The 16,666-nt window shown below is 28.9% G+C and overlaps 1 protein-coding gene across 2 annotated transcripts in view; it reads left to right on the plus strand.

The window, feature by feature from the left end:
• The first annotated feature begins 5,881 nt into the window (after window positions 1-5,881).
• Window positions 5,882-16,666, plus strand: part of LOC111612747 (RILP-like protein homolog) — a 34,944-nt gene continuing 24,159 nt past the window's right edge. Inside the window, exons 1-3 of one of the 2 annotated variants that reach the window (XM_023353994.1) lie at window positions 5,882-6,355; window positions 6,437-6,511; window positions 14,212-14,644. In XM_023353994.1, coding sequence (XP_023209762.1) covers window positions 14,378-14,644 — 267 coding nt within the window. In that variant the 5' untranslated portion in view covers window positions 5,882-6,355; window positions 6,437-6,511; window positions 14,212-14,377. The remainder of the gene's footprint in view (window positions 6,356-6,436; window positions 6,512-14,211; window positions 14,645-16,666) is intronic. The other variant, XM_023353993.1, reaches the window with a different exon arrangement.

Raw genomic sequence — 16,666 nt, forward strand, 5'->3', positions numbered from 1 at the left:
ATTAGGAACATTTAGATTACTAGTTACCAGTACTTTTCGCACAAAAAATGTGGGTGTAGATATGATACCTTGTTTGCAATTCACTAAAATGTAATTGGGGTTCCATAATACCACCTTCTCCTCTATCGTTTTATATTTAAATATTTATTAATTTACCATATATCAAAAATACTTGCAAATAAACATATATGCCTACTTGAAAATTATTTTTGAAATTAGTATAGAGTGTTTTAAACTTTTATAATTTAATTAAGAAATTCAGTAAAAATTGTGCTGTCGGTCAATCGGAAACTTGGTCGGAAAATACCGGACGAAGGAGAGGGAGGATTTCTTCTAGTTTTGGGGGTGGCAAAGTAAAGATGACGTTCGATTTTAGAAAATGTCGCTTCTAACCCCTTGTGAAGAATGGAAACCGAAGGCGGAGGGCGGTAGGGAGAGTCTCGATCACAATCCCTCGTCACTCGGGGGATAGAAACGTGAAAAATGCAGATATTTAGCCTTAAAATTAAGGCATCAGCCTCCTATTCTAGAGATCCGGGATCGATCCGGGCGGTGGAAAGGAGTAAAAAAAACTTCTCTCTTCGTCCCGTCACCACCAAGGAAACCTTTTTAGACCCTATTAGGTTGAGCCAGGTCTACGATGGATCGACTGAATAATATGGGACGGGATCTGACATCACTGGGACGGACCACTCCCGAAAAATTTCTAGGGGTTTTTGACCCGTCCGAACTCTATCCCGGATTTCCCAGGGTATTAGGCTAACTCCTTACTGCCTTGTCCATCCAACCGGCTAAGAAGACAGGTTTGAAAAATTTTCATATATGATTGATGTATATGATGTGTCGTGTCGAAGTATACAATAATATACAGAACGGTAAACACCGCGTGTCGCTCGTATACAAGAATGCATGAATTATTATACCCAAAGTCGTCAAGATGTAAATAGTTGGGGTTTTTCCTTTGGTCCGGAGAAAACTAGGGAAGCGTATTGGTTTATACCTCTATAAATTAATGTTATTTTTACTAATAAAAATCTTCAAATTTTTATTAATAAAGAAGCATTCTACGTGTTTTATTATTCAGTTTAATTTAGATATTGTACTATATAAATCAACAGGTTTATAGTATAAAAACTAATTTAACGTATAGTATTAATTTACATACAATAGAATGCATTTTCTTTAATGCAAATTGGTTAGATGCTTGAGATTCGGGTTCGATTTCTATCCCATATTCATAATTATTCTGTAAAGTTCGTTAAGTTTTTAATTCGATCAATTAAAATACGATTAGATATATTTTATTAATCGATAAGATTTGTTTAACGGAAATGCCAATACTTTTGACCAAAGATTTATTTATGTTATGGTTCAAAGTTCTGTTATGATGATAAAAAGTCGTTTGACTATATATTTACAAATATTAGGTATTTAATATAAACAGTACTTTCATCCTTCTTGTTTAAAATATAAATTTCTTAGACCTCTTGGAAACTTTATTAATTAATTAACTAGCAAACAAAAGGTTATTATTGACAGCCATGATAAAATCACATGAAAAATTCAATGAGATACGCCAATATGCCCAACGCCAGTGTGAAAATGATGTTTTGTGATAATTAAATACCGATTTATCTTATTATCACCATTTGATATATAGATTATTGTATTTTATTTTTTCAATGTCGATACTTTTAGTAGCACTTGTTACGAAATTATTACATAATTAATCAAGAGGTGGGCTTATCTATGCTCCATTCGCTAATCTATATATATATAAATGAATGTATGTGTGTGTGTGTGTCTGTCCTTCATGCATTACCACACCGTTTATCCGATTGCCGTGAAACTTTGGGAAGTTGTTTAATATACTCCGGCGAAGGTTTGTGGCATAGTACGATTGAAATGAAACTTTGGAAAGTTTTTTTAATTTTTTAATACACTCCCGCGAAGTACATTTATCCTACGATAGATGGCGCGCGTTTACACGAGCATTCGCGTGTAGTGTGTTCGATCGATTTCAAATTGTTAAGAACATTTTCCCCCTTCAAAAAATATCTCTATATATGCATTTGTGAACTGTTATTTACGATATTTATAATAAGTTCTGTTTAATCACTTTATTTCAACTTTTTTTTGCTAATTATGTATTCGCTCGAGCTTCGTTAAAACCTTAACTGTACCCCGAACAACAACCGAAGTTGTAGGAAGAAATTCGCGTATTTTACCGATCTAGGTATCCCCCTTTTTCCAAATTTTAATATCGACTCAAAATAATTTAAAAAGACAAATTACAATAAAACGGTTTATTATCCAACTATCAGAAATTTCACAACATGCCAAGGAAGAGAGGAAGGAGCAATTAAATAATTAAAATTATAAAGGATTTAAAAATATATATAAAAATGGGGAATATCGCACTTCTGACAATCGCAGCGAGTGTGTGGGCTAAATTTGGAGAATCCGTGCTTCTCGCATGGACAACTGTATGTGGCCGGCTCACGCGTCGAAAAACCTTCCGATTTATTCGTGTACGCACCAGACGGAAAAACAAAAAATATCGTGTATCCACAAACACTCCAATAAATAAATAGAATTGAAACGACACTTTGAAATGTTTTCCCGATGAAAATGAATAATAATAATAAGTTTCAATAAAAATAATAAAATGTAAATTGAATTTTATCATAACGAGTTTGCTTGAATTTCGTTTCTTCTGAGATCGCAGCAATGCGCGACGTGTAAGCTAGTATTAAATAAAATAAAGCTTCATACATGTATTATATAATCAAACATTTAATGTATTATTCTTTCATTTTACACTTGAATTTAAACATTTAATAACTTATGGGTACAAAATTTACTTAAAAGGCCACGTAGTTTCCAGTTATTAATATGATTATATAAGGGACGTCTATTTATTACGTGTAAAGTTTTTGATCACCTTTCTGTTGTTTACAATGGCGTATTTTTTTAAAACTCTCGTTTAATTAATTATATGTACTAGACTCCCGACATTGAAGAAATGACTTAAAAAGTCCTGCAAATATTTTCTGATAGTTTATTTACAGAATAGTAAATAGTAAGAGGGTCGTTTCATTTTACGAATATAATATCGGTGCTATGCGATGGGCCTTAAAGCTATCAATGGTTTCTTGCAATAATCGCGACGATGGATCAATGTATTTTTTAAAACTATTTCCGCCTTGTGTGCACTAAGATGGCCTTATTTAGCAAACCCATTATGAATTACAGTCTCGGCCAGGCCCACAATTGGGCGGCGGGATTGTGAGGGACGGGCTACCCGCGAAAAGTTTCTGGGGATTTTTCCACCCGTTCGGATTCGATCCTGGATCCAGCAGAGCGGTAGGCTGTTACCATAGCCTCTCGGCTATCCGGCTGTCGAATGAATCGATGATTATGTTGGCTATAGTCTAGACTTTACACTCTTTCCGCTGTGCGGGCACTAAGAATGTATATACAGTACATACATTTAAATGTCAAACATGTTCGACCAGATCCCAATGGAGGCAATCGGATGATGAAGGATGGGCCCGACTTATCCGGAACAAAACACCCATTAAAAAGGGCCGGATGGCTTGCTAAAAGAGGCCGTCTTAGTGCACACAAGGCGGAAAGAGTTAAAAGACCAAACTAGCATCTATTGAAATCGCAATATTGTTTCGTCATATTTTTCGACTATTTTATTTATTAGCTTTATATATAAGTTTAATTTATATGTAAAACGTTAATATTATTTGCAAAAACTAATAAATTATAATTATTATATATGTGGATAGAGTCGGGAAGCAAGGCAAAACACGGGTTGCGCCAACGCTACTAGGTGGTGTTAGTCGAGTTATCGAAGGCTAACAGGGACGAAGTTTCTAATAATTATTAATAATAATATGTTATATTTATTACTATATTTAATGCTTTAAGTGTTTTTTTAAGAATACTTCAACAAAGATAATTGCATAAAACGTTTTTGGTATATTTTTTAAAAAATATTCATAAATATCTAAATATTTAGTAATTAAACTTAATCATACCATCATTAGGAAAGAAATATTTCTTATAAAGAGACGTTAAAAGGCACAAAATGGCAAAAGAAAGATGCGATGGTCAGGAATCTTCGCCTTGAGGGGAATTTTGCGCAGAAGCGATATCGTTACTAATGAAGTTGGAACTGAAGTGCGATATACGCTATGCGTGGCTAATCTCATCAATGGTGATGATTAGCGGCATCGTTGATCCCTCAAACTTTAAAAACTCGTAAAATTATATTTCAACCGGCAATTAATTATTGTCGGTTGAAATATAATTTTACGTCCATCAATTTCCTGACCATTGCATCTCTCTTTTCCCATTTTTGAATCCTCCTTCTTTTAACGTCTCTTTATAAGAAATATTTCTTTCCTAATGATGGTGTGATTAAGTTTAATTACTAAATATTTAGATATTTATGAATATTTTTTAAAAAATATACCAAAAAAGTTTTATGCAATTATCTTTATTGAAATATTCTTAGAAAAACATTTAAAGCATTAAATATGTTAATAAATATAATGCTTGTACTGTATAAAAATCATCGAAATATAAATAAGATGTAAATTTAATAAATAAATTAATATATTTTTGTATGATTTTCGTAGAAATCGGCTAAAAATACAACTTTTAAAAGAAAGAGGTCTTAATTCATAACCTGGCTACTTGTTTAGCTTATGTATTAATCCGTCTTCACTCAAACATTATAAAAAATGTCTGTCGAATAAACTTGTTCGCATACCTTAAAGTTTTAAACAAATATAAATGCAATTAACATAATTAGGCTACGTAAGAATAATAAAAAAAATAAGAATAAAAGGTCGTCCTGCAAAAGAAAACAGTTTAAGTTCCTGGTGATTGGACAGGACGGATACGAAGACGTTTTAGTTTCTTTTGTATTTTATACTTTGTGAATAAGAGTATATCGTCTATCTTTTTAATTAAAATTAAAAAATAAGACGTTTAAATTCGATTAAATTACTTTATTTATAAAGATATACCGTAGTAACGATAAAGTACACCCCCCTACAACACTGTTGATTATTCCGTTTTATATGAATTCCATGTTGTACGAGTCACTTAGATTTTACAAATACGTGAGCCGTTCACAACCCGGCACACGTATTTGTAAAATCTAAGTGACTCATACAACATGGAATTCATATAAAACGGAATAATCAACAGTGTTATAGGGGGGGTCAACTGTAAACTATACAAAATCTACTTCTGGCGGTTTCATATTAAAAATTTATACAGAAAATTTTATATTTTAGAAATTCTACCCCTTAGATCCTTAACATAGTAAAATTTTTCTACAGTTAAACGAGTGTTTCCACATTAATTTAAGAAAAGATACCATTTGACATTTTGTTACGTGCAAAAATAATTTTACAAAAGTTAAATCGAAGGAAAAATAGCGAAAATAATATCATAACAAGTTAAAATTTGGTATTTATATGCATCGAATTATCTTTGTCGATCGCGAATGCGATCAACTGTAAGCATTTAAACAGTAGATCTATGTATTCGAACATTTATAGTTACTGTGCATTCTAAGAATTCTATATTTTATCTCGATTCAAAATTTTCCTTTAGATATTAATTTCTAGTATATTAACATCCCCTTTTATTTTATTTTTATTTGTCTTCGAATGATAGATTCAAGAGACGAATTGTAATAAGAAAAAAAAAACCAGATTCTTTTAAAAATTTACATATAAGTCTACGTGTCTCGTCTACATTAATTTTTTATATTTATGTTTTTGTGTTCTTTCGTGAACGTCAAAATTCCCAATTAGCATTCGAGAATTTCGAACATCAAAGGATGATGACCGATCGCTAATCTAGTAAAATGAAAGCTGTCAAGCATTAAACCTCAATTTTAATTGAACTTTTTTTGTATGCCTACTGTATTGTATTGTAGCTCTTTAATTTTATAGAATTGTTTAAATTTCTCGAGATCAATACCGATTTAAAATGACAATTATATAAGTGGAGATCAAAACTGTTAATTATTCAGTGGTTAATTATCTCGAATTTCGGATCAAAGTTTTTCTCGCCGACTAATTTGCATAGCGAAATAAATGCATGAATAAAACGGTTTCTAACCTGCACTCGATATTATTTTTGGCCCAGTTTCGAACAATTCTCGTCCTACTTTTTGTTTTTAATCTAGTAAGTCCTTTATAAAGTAATATTATTCGAAGTTTGGTCGAAATCGGATCATTTCTATCGTTCGTAGCTTCGAGCCATTACTCTATTTTATGCCTCTATTTTGAACGACAAAATGCAATTTATTATCTATCGGGTAAGTTCTTGACCTACATAAAACCTCATATTAAAGGTTTCGTTGACTTCTACATTTTACGAGTCAATTTTCTCACTTCAGCTTACGGTTAGTAAAAGATACAGCATGCTTAACGAATGAAGATAAGAAGATTTCAGTGTAAAGTAGCCTAATCAGGTAATTTTGACGGTTTATATCAATTATTTTAAAATACAAATTGTTTTATTTTATTAATTATTATAAATTATTTATAGAACTAAATACAATTTCTTAAAATACAGTAATAATATCGACCCCCCTATAACACGTATTTGTAAAATCTAAGTGAATCGTACAACATGGAATTCATATAAAACGGAATTATCAACAGTGTTATAGGGGTGGTCTACTTGTAATTTGTAATACAAGGAATTGTGGTTTTCCTGGAATAAAAATACAAAAAAGTATGCTTTTGTACTTTCGTCTTGGAATAAAAGACAAGAAATTTTTATTATTTTATGATTTAAAAAAAAAAGAAAATTAAAGTGTACCAAAAACAATTTAAAAATTTGTATTTGCCAATTTCGTATCATAGTTTAAAACTTAAAATATTTTACTTTTTTTCTGCAATTCTTTTACACGTTCAGATTTGTAAAGTGAAGAGTTATATATATTACATCAGTATATTATATTTATATAACGTGTATAAAGTTATCAGGAAGTTAAAACGTCGAGGAAGTCGATTGTCGATACGATAATTCCTTTATACTTTTGGAAAAAGTCCGCTTTGATAAAATAGTTTTCGATGGAGCATCCGAGTGGAACGGAATTATGTCGGACTAGTTTCGATGCATTGTCCCCTGTGGTACTGCAATTTGTCGCATTCGTTGTTCTAAACAATATTCGCTTTGTTTCAAATTATATTTGGTATTGAAAAATTACTCGAGTAAACAATTTAAATTTTCTTTTTTCTTTTTATTTCCAACTCGCGTATTCCGGGCGTGAAGTTTTAAAATCTCGTTTCCTGTGTGAAATTCTTCACTCTACTCGGATTGCTCCGAATGTTCCCAGCTTTTAAAGTAATATCTCGAATGGTAAAATTAATTTATTTCATTTTTTTGTATTTAGCAATTTAATTTTCAATTTAATTATTTGTTAAACAATTAATTATTCTGTTTTTTAAATTTTAATTAATCAATGTTAAGATGTTTGCGTATAGATTTAATTACATTTAATTGGGAAATAAGAATTAAATTATTTACTTGAGCATTGTATTACAGTATATTGTTTTTAATTATCTTTTTCAAAGAATTCTCGTTTATTATTTTCTTAAATTTTTTAAAATTTAATATTCTCAATTGAAGAATTTAAGCTATTTATTTTATTTATTACTCATAAATTTTGTATACTTTAATAGAATGATTCCATTACTTATCCATTGACTCAGATATGTTTTTAAGATGGGATCGAAGATAACTCAATGAATCTTAAAGACAATTAAAAGTCGAAAAACAAATTTTTCATGTAAATTAATTACAATATCTCCATTATAAAAGTATTTAATTATAAATAGATTCATATTTTAATCATTTATTTGAATTAAAGAAAAGTTTTTTAATTATCATCGAAGACTCTTCGAATCCTAATAAAAGTAGCATTATCGTCTACCAACTTATGTTTTTGCCTAACGTTTTTGAATACACACAAATATTAAGACAAGGTGCCAAAACATTACAGGTTACATGGAAGATTCGTTACTGTACACTTAGACCATTACTGACAGACTCTACCTCAATGGATTCGCTCAACAAATGTAAGGAATATGAACCGATGCTCCGATCCGTACTGCATTTGATAAATTACGAACGAATGATCGGGTTTCACTTGGCAAAAGTAAACTTTGAACGAATTCTATAGATTAAAGGTGCATTTTATGAGTTTCTATGACGATATTTACAACAAATAATTCTAACAATCCGATTCCTTCTATAGGCCTACACACCATTCTCGTTTGTCGTTAATTTAAGTATAAGGTATAAGAAATAGGTTTTTTTTTTTTTTTTTTTTTTTTTTTTCAAAGAAACAACCCTTGGATTATGCACTCAAAACTCATATTAAATTGTTCTGAATCTGACTTTTCATTTCCCTTCTAAGCAATTTGCTATTCGTCTTGTTTAGAGGAAAACATTTATCATCGATATTTTATCGTTATAAAAATAGAATTGAGTGATTACGTTTCCAAAATAAAATTATTTTTAAAAATTTTCTATAAAAGTGTTTGCTTATATATATATATAATTTTGCCTATAGGCATTATGTATTGAAATATATTTCAAGCTAAAAATAATACATACATTTTAATACACGAATGAATTCTTATAGCAGTACTAATCAAAATACAATTAAAGTTATTTCCCTTTAGTGATGGATTATTTTACAAACTTTAAAAAAAATTTAAAACTTTGTCCCTAAATGTTATAAATGGATAGAAAATTAAAAGAAACAGTTCCATAAAAAGAAAAACAAGGAAATATATGTACAACGAAACGAAAATCGGTTATACTAACAATATTTTGATTTAACTTTAGAGACGTTTGATGTATTTATCTCTCTTCGAGCAAGTAAACAAACGGTAGCTTCCTTAATTCTCGGATTACCAGGAAAATATTCGATGAAAAAACTATAAATTTCCTTTATTTTAGAACTTGAGAATACTATAAATTCGTTTCGTGTAACAACTGTTAATATATAACAAAATCTGAATCGGAGTAAGCATACATAATGGTTTAACGTGAAACGATCAAGTTAGTATTATGACTTATATAAACTAAAACTTTGTGTTAAAAATATAACATTTATTCTAGATTTGTTCTATATTATACTATAGTTTTTATTTATTTATTTATTTTTCTATCGAGAAGAGATTATTCTTAATTTATTATTTTTTATTATAATATGGAAGTGTTTTCGCGCGTATCAGATAAAGTTACGCAATTTCCTTTACATTGTTATTTTACCTGTTTTATCCGCCAATTGTTCCAGTAAGAAATTTCAAAATGCTATTTTTCTGCATATTTCTATATTCGCTACTTAAAATAATATTACAAGAAAACTAAATTATTGTAATCACTTGCCATTTCATTATTGTAATATTTTTCTTCCTTTATTGCTAAATTTTCCAGTTATATCTCTATTTTCTTGTCGACAATCGTTCTTGACGTCGTAAGATGATATTATTAGAGAGGTTGCGGCCGAAATTTTTATCTGTAAAACGTGAACGTCGAACGTCGAGCGCCGCTATATTGTAAGCGGCGCTCGACGTTCGACGTTCACGTTTTAAAGATGAAAACTTCGGCCGCAACCTCTCTATTTATATTGTTTCCTTCTATTTTAAAATTAGAAAAGTAGTAATAACGTTTTCGTTTTGTTTAAATTCGAACATTTAGTCGACTCAGTCTTGATTTAAAATAGCCTAAATTAATTATGTAGATCTGTATGTACAATTTTAATTGTATATATTTATAAATTTACAACTTTGTAAAAAGAAGTCATAAATTTTAAGTAGGAGTAGGTTTTTCTGTTTATTATATTTACATATATTATTATGACACTACATTATCAATGACAGATAGCATTTGTTATCTAATTGTAGAGGTTAAAAAGAATGCGACTACATTTAATATCATTTTTCATATAATTTTTAAAGTTTTTACTAGCTTATTTTATACGAATTGTATTGTTTAAATTAAATATTTTGACAATATTTATTTTGCTGTTCCATTTAGAAACGGGATTATAAATTATCAATAGGTCACAATGGTTTAATATCTGGTCACTCGTTCATAAATCTGATTTTAATAATCAAGTTAATTAATTAATTTACATTTATATTATTTAATAATTTGGACCGTTTCCTTGACCTTTCCTTTATTTCACTACAAAATCATTCCAAAAAAGGACATCTGGAAAGTTTCTAAAAGACAAAAGACATTGAAAGTTTTAACGATTAAATAAGAATTCTTGAATAATAAAATGGACTCGTTTCTTCTCGCTATGACATTACTAATAGTTAATTGGTCGGAAGTAATTTTAAATTTGTTGCAAAATATAAAAATGTATAAATAATATATATTCATTTAAACAATATAAATTCCTTGGCTCTTTTTTTTTTTAATTAGTATTGGAATTTCGGAGAGAGGGGAAAAAGAAAGAAATCGGAAATGCCAATCGGAGAAAACAATATGGGAACTAATATGGGTCGTAGTCAATGGTATTGTTTCTTATTTGTGTTAAATTTTAAACAGAAAACTAAACTAGAAAAACAATGAGAATAATTATAATTAGGTTTCAAACGATTAGAGCCAAAGGATCCTAATAATGTCAAAATATTATTAATGTATCGCTCCTATTAATCTTTTGTTGTTTGTTAAATACAACAAACCAGTTGCGAACTTACCTAAATTCCTATGTCACGATTGAAACGGAGATTAAAATTAATTCCAAATCATTAATGAATTTTCTTACTTCATTTGCTCTCCAGTCACGAAGACATTTATTGTATTGTTTGTTAAAGGAATGAATGTTGTATTATTAACGATAACACAAAAAACGTTAGACTTACGCGTCAAAGAAAACAAAGTTTTACTTATAATAAACATTAAACAGACCAGTGATTGAAATTCTTCACAAAAAAAGAGAATTAATAAATCATTTCAAGCTTCAAATATGGTCTACAATAGCTTGTACATCGCAGTATGCCTAGAAGAATTGGATATGTTACTCGGTACAGAATATTTTTCCCAATCGTTTCTGCGATATTTAGCTTTATATATATATATAATTTTGCCTATAGGCATTATGTATTGAAATATATTTCAAGCTAAAAATAATACATACATTTTAATACACGAATGAATTCTTATAGCAGTACTAATCAAAATACAATTAAAGTTATTTCCCTTTAGTGATGGATTATTTTACAAACTTTAAAAAAAATTTAAAACTTTGTCCCTAAATGTTATAAATGGATAGAAAATTAAAAGAAACAGTTCCATAAAAAGAAAAACAAGGAAATATATGTACAACGAAACGAAAATCGGTTATACTAACAATATTTTGATTTAACTTTAGAGACGTTTGATGTATTTATCTCTCTTCGAGCAAGTAAACAAACGGTAGCTTCCTTAATTCTCGGATTACCAGGAAAATATTCGATGAAAAAACTATAAATTTCCTTTATTTTAGAACTTGAGAATACTATAAATTCGTTTCGTGTAACAACTGTTAATATATAACAAAATCTGAATCGGAGTAAGCATACATAATGGTTTAACGTGAAACGATCAAGTTAGTATTATGACTTATATAAACTAAAACTTTGTGTTAAAAATATAACATTTATTCTAGATTTGTTCTATATTATACTATAGTTTTTATTTATTTATTTATTTTTCTATCGAGAAGAGATTATTCTTAATTTATTATTTTTTATTATAATATGGAAGTGTTTTCGCGCGTATCAGATAAAGTTACGCAATTTCCTTTACATTGTTATTTTACCTGTTTTATCCGCCAATTGTTCCAGTAAGAAATTTCAAAATGCTATTTTTCTGCATATTTCTATATTCGCTACTTAAAATAATATTACAAGAAAACTAAATTATTGTAATCACTTGCCATTTCATTATTGTAATATTTTTCTTCCTTTATTGCTAAATTTTCCAGTTATATCTCTGTTTTCTTGTCGACAATCGTTCTTGACGTCGTAAGATGATATTATTAGAGAGGTTGCGGCCGAAATTTTTATCTGTAAAACGTGAACGTCGAACGTCGAGCGCCGCTATATTGTAAGCGGCGCTCGACGTTCGACGTTCACGTTTTAAAGATGAAAACTTCGGCCGCAACCTCTCTATTTATATTGTTTCCTTCTATTTTAAAATTAGAAAAGTAGTAATAACGTTTTCGTTTTGTTTAAATTCGAACATTTAGTCGACTCAGTCTTGATTTAAAATAGCCTAAATTAATTATGTAGATCTGTATGTACAATTTTAATTGTATATATTTATAAATTTACAACTTTGTAAAAAGAAGTCATAAATTTTAAGTAGGAGTAGGTTTTTCTGTTTATTATATTTACATATATTATTATGACACTACATTATCAATGACAGATAGCATTTGTTATCTAATTGTAGAGGTTAAAAAGAATGCGACTACATTTAATATCATTTTTCATATAATTTTTAAAGTTTTTACTAGCTTATTTTATACGAATTGTATTGTTTAAATTAAATATTTTGACAATATTTATTTTGCTGTTCCATTTAGAAACGGGATTATAAATTATCAATAGGTCACAATGGTTTAATATCTGGTCACTCGTTCATAAATCTGATTTTAATAATCAAGTTAATTAATTAATTTACATTTATATTATTTAATAATTTGGACCGTTTCCTTGACCTTTCCTTTATTTCACTACAAAATCATTCCAAAAAAGGACATCTGGAAAGTTTCTAAAAGACAAAAGACATTGAAAGTTTTAACGATTCAATTATCTATTCAAAATGTTTCCTATTGTACATTGTACTTCTTCTATTATATATTATATATTAACTCTTCAACTATGTTATAATAATAACAATATGACGTTACGATTATGGAATAAGCTATATCACTATTAAAAATGACACCGGACGTTATGTGACGTCTTAACTGATTTTAAATATTTCTTAGACATATTCGATAGGTTAATATATTTTAAATTTATTTCTTGTTAATTAATTTATTGGCATTTGAGAAATTTCTATTATTGACAATTGTGGGAGTATCGGTATATCAGATCAAGGTCACCTACATTCTGAATTCTTATCACGTTGTATGTGGGGTGTGTAAGTTTCTTAATAACTATTAAGACATATATATATTAGGCTTTTCGTTTAATAATAAAGAATGGTATTTTAATTTAAAAAAATATTAAAGGAATAATTCTCGGTTGCTCATTATACGATTGTGAATTATTCTTGCATATAACGTTATACTTTATTGATTTAATTATTATTATTTTTTTTTAAAAATACAGTATTAATCAGATAATATGCGGAAATATGGTTTATATTTTAAATTAAAATCATTTTTTAACCATTTTCCTTTTTTTTTTCTTTGTTAAAAAATTGTGTAATTTCGTAATTACTCTTCGGAAGCGTTACGAAACTTCATACAGGTTTTATATTTTAAGTAGCATTTACTTTGATATATTCACCTCTAAAACTTTTTAAAAATATATAGCTTATTTATATATATTTTTTTGTGTATTTAATTTTAATTTTTCAGTAAATTCTTATTCGTTTCTTAAATAAATGCGCTATTTTTCATGTTTATTTCGTTATTAATTTATAAAATTTTTGATATATTATACAATACATTCATTATAAATTCATTTTGCCGTTTCTTTAATTTTTAAAAATTTAAAAATGATTCATTTTCTAAACTGGAATCTGTCCGCCATTTTGAGTCTTCTTCTCCATGATGATCTGCGGGATTTCACGTTTCCTGCCGAGACGTTATAAATTAATTTCCTCTTACGTAAAATTTTGTTTTATTAAAATATTTTGTGACGAATTATATGTTAAAAAATTCAAAATTTAATTGATTTAAATGTTAAATAAATAATGATTTATTAATTTTAAAATAAATAGAAAAATATAGAATTAATTAAATCACAACTTTGACCAATTATCGAATAGTTTATATATACGTCGAACCGTTTTTTTTTTTTTTTGAGTAAATCGATAATTGAATATACATTTTTTTAAAAAAATTTTAAACTATTTTATTATTAAGCTATTTTTTATTTATAAAAATAATCTCACTAACAATAAAATTTTCATTAAATTTAGAAATTATTCGTAGGATTTAACAGCGATGATTCATCGGCCGCTACGAAATAATTGCGTGTACGGGAAGCGATGATTGGACGTCGGTCCGATGACGTCACTAACCCGTAAGCAAACAACATGTCTTCCGGACGAAATTAAGGCAGCGAAGAACGATTCCGATTAAATTATGGAAAAAACTATAGATTTTAACGTCGAAGACGTTTACGACTTGGCAGCGGATATCGGGAAGGAATTCGAAATTATTATCGACGGTTACGGAGTCGATTTAGTTACAAATTTAATGACAAAAGTCATTTATGCGCTGGAACATTTGGAGACGAGTACGTTAGTTAAAGAGAAGTTAGAAAGCGATTTAAATGATTTAAGGACGACAGTTGCACAATTAGAATACGAAAAACTGGAAAAAGCCGAATTCAGGCATAAATTTGATCAGGTAGGTCCATTTAAATACCAAATATTAATCATGACAGTGCCGAAATATGTTATTGGAATTCGTTTAGATATAAAATGACACTCTTCCGGGAAAAATCTATCGTATTTATCGTCTGCAAGTGTTCATTTAATTAACGACACGAAAGTAAATTTATTGCTTTATTCCAGTTTATTTTATTCGCTTCTTAAATTGCATAAATATACAACAATTCTGTACTTTACTTTCTATGAATACACAGTGTACTTTCAAACACTATCCAGATTCGTAGGAAATTGAATATGAGACATTCTGTACTTTAAAATAGTTAGTCTCGGGAGTTTGGACTCGAAAAACAAAATGACATTTTAAATGTTTAAATTGATGGGCGTTAACTTGCATGCATTGAGATATTCTACATAAAATTATAGATTAGAAGTCTCTAATCTATAATTTTATGTTTAACGAAAAGAAAAATATCATTTTCGAACCTTCATTTTTTATCCAAAATACATGAAATAAATTATTCTTTGTAAATACCTTCACTGAAGCGTTAAATTTACCAGGGCTGTGGAGTCGCGTAAAAATGTTCCGACTCCGACTTTTCCTTACCAATCCGACTCCGACTCCGGCTAAAACACCAAAACTCCACGACTCCGACTCCACTGTCCTGCCAGGGATGTGGAGTGGCATAAAAATCTACCGACTCCTCCGACTCCGACTTTTCCTTACCATCCGAATCCGACTCTGGCTAAAACACCAAAACTCCATGACTCCAACTCCAAGCCCTGAAATTTACTAAACACTTTATTCTATATGTCTCTGGATTTTTGCAAAATGCACAAACAAAATTAGAGATTAATTTTTAAAAATTAATTTATAATTAGAAAAACTATGATTTATTCGACTTTAGCATTTGAAATAAAATTTAAATATTGTCAACGTTACTGAATTAAGTTATGTAGTTTTTTGTTTAATTAATTGTACTTCATTACTACTGTCATTAAGGTATTAATAATAAATTTCTAATTATTAAATAGTAGTTTTTATAAAATATTTTTCTTCAATAAATTTTACATTTTCTCAAAAATTAAATGAGCAATTATTTATTGTGACGTCGTCATGATGCCGGGTTGCAATTTTTAATTGTGCTTTTGATTTATTTAACTTAAAATGTATGCTCTCTGCCTCAAATTAATATTGTAGTGTCTTGCATCTATATATTGTACTTTTCTGTTAGCTGATTTGCTAATGGTAGTGCCGGTCGTCTAACTAACTCCTTTTGGGGAAAATTTTCAAATTGAATTAACGTGACTTCCAGTTTACGTTGGAAGTTCGTATATAGTTAGTCGGCAATCTTGCCCCTGAGCTTTCTGTATCTGGTCTACAGTTTCATTTATGTAATGCTGTTCTTGAGATTAAGAAAAGATGGACAGATGACGGTGGAAATTTATAGATCTACAATTTTTTCAAATTGCAGCCCAATTACTAAATTACTAATTATTTGTAAATTTTGAAAAGTAATTTTAACCAAGAATTATTATGATTGATACCTAATTTTTGCACATAAACATATTGTAGAAACGTGCTTTGTATTGAAGTGAATTATAAAGATAATAATTTAATCAAGCTAAAATTGCAACATTTGTTTACAAGTTGCTTATTTATATATATTGTATATTGCTAAGAAAAGTTTAGGAACAAAACTCTTCCTAGATTTCTTGGTGAATTTTAATGATTTGGATGTCAATAGAGTTAGGTCTGCAGATTTGCAACAAACTTTGTTTTCAGATCTGAGGTTCTGTTCTGGAGATAGGTTCCAAAATTTCTGAAAATTTTCCAAATATCATTTTGTATAGGGAGTGGATAAGAAACTTTTACATTGAACTGTTACAAAATCTCAACAATGTGAGATTCACTGAATTGTTTGCAAGTAGGACTAGGGCAGAGAAAGTTTTGTTATATTGGATTTGCCACCTTAAATGTGATAGACAAAGAAGTTTTATAATTGGTTTTTGCAGATGGTGTTGAGAGCATGAATACATT

This window comes from Centruroides sculpturatus, unplaced genomic scaffold (genome assembly GCF_000671375.1).
Source record: "Centruroides sculpturatus isolate CEXI.00-Female unplaced genomic scaffold, Cexi_2.0 scaffold1742, whole genome shotgun sequence".
Classification (NCBI taxonomy): Eukaryota; Metazoa; Arthropoda; class Arachnida; order Scorpiones; family Buthidae; genus Centruroides; species Centruroides sculpturatus.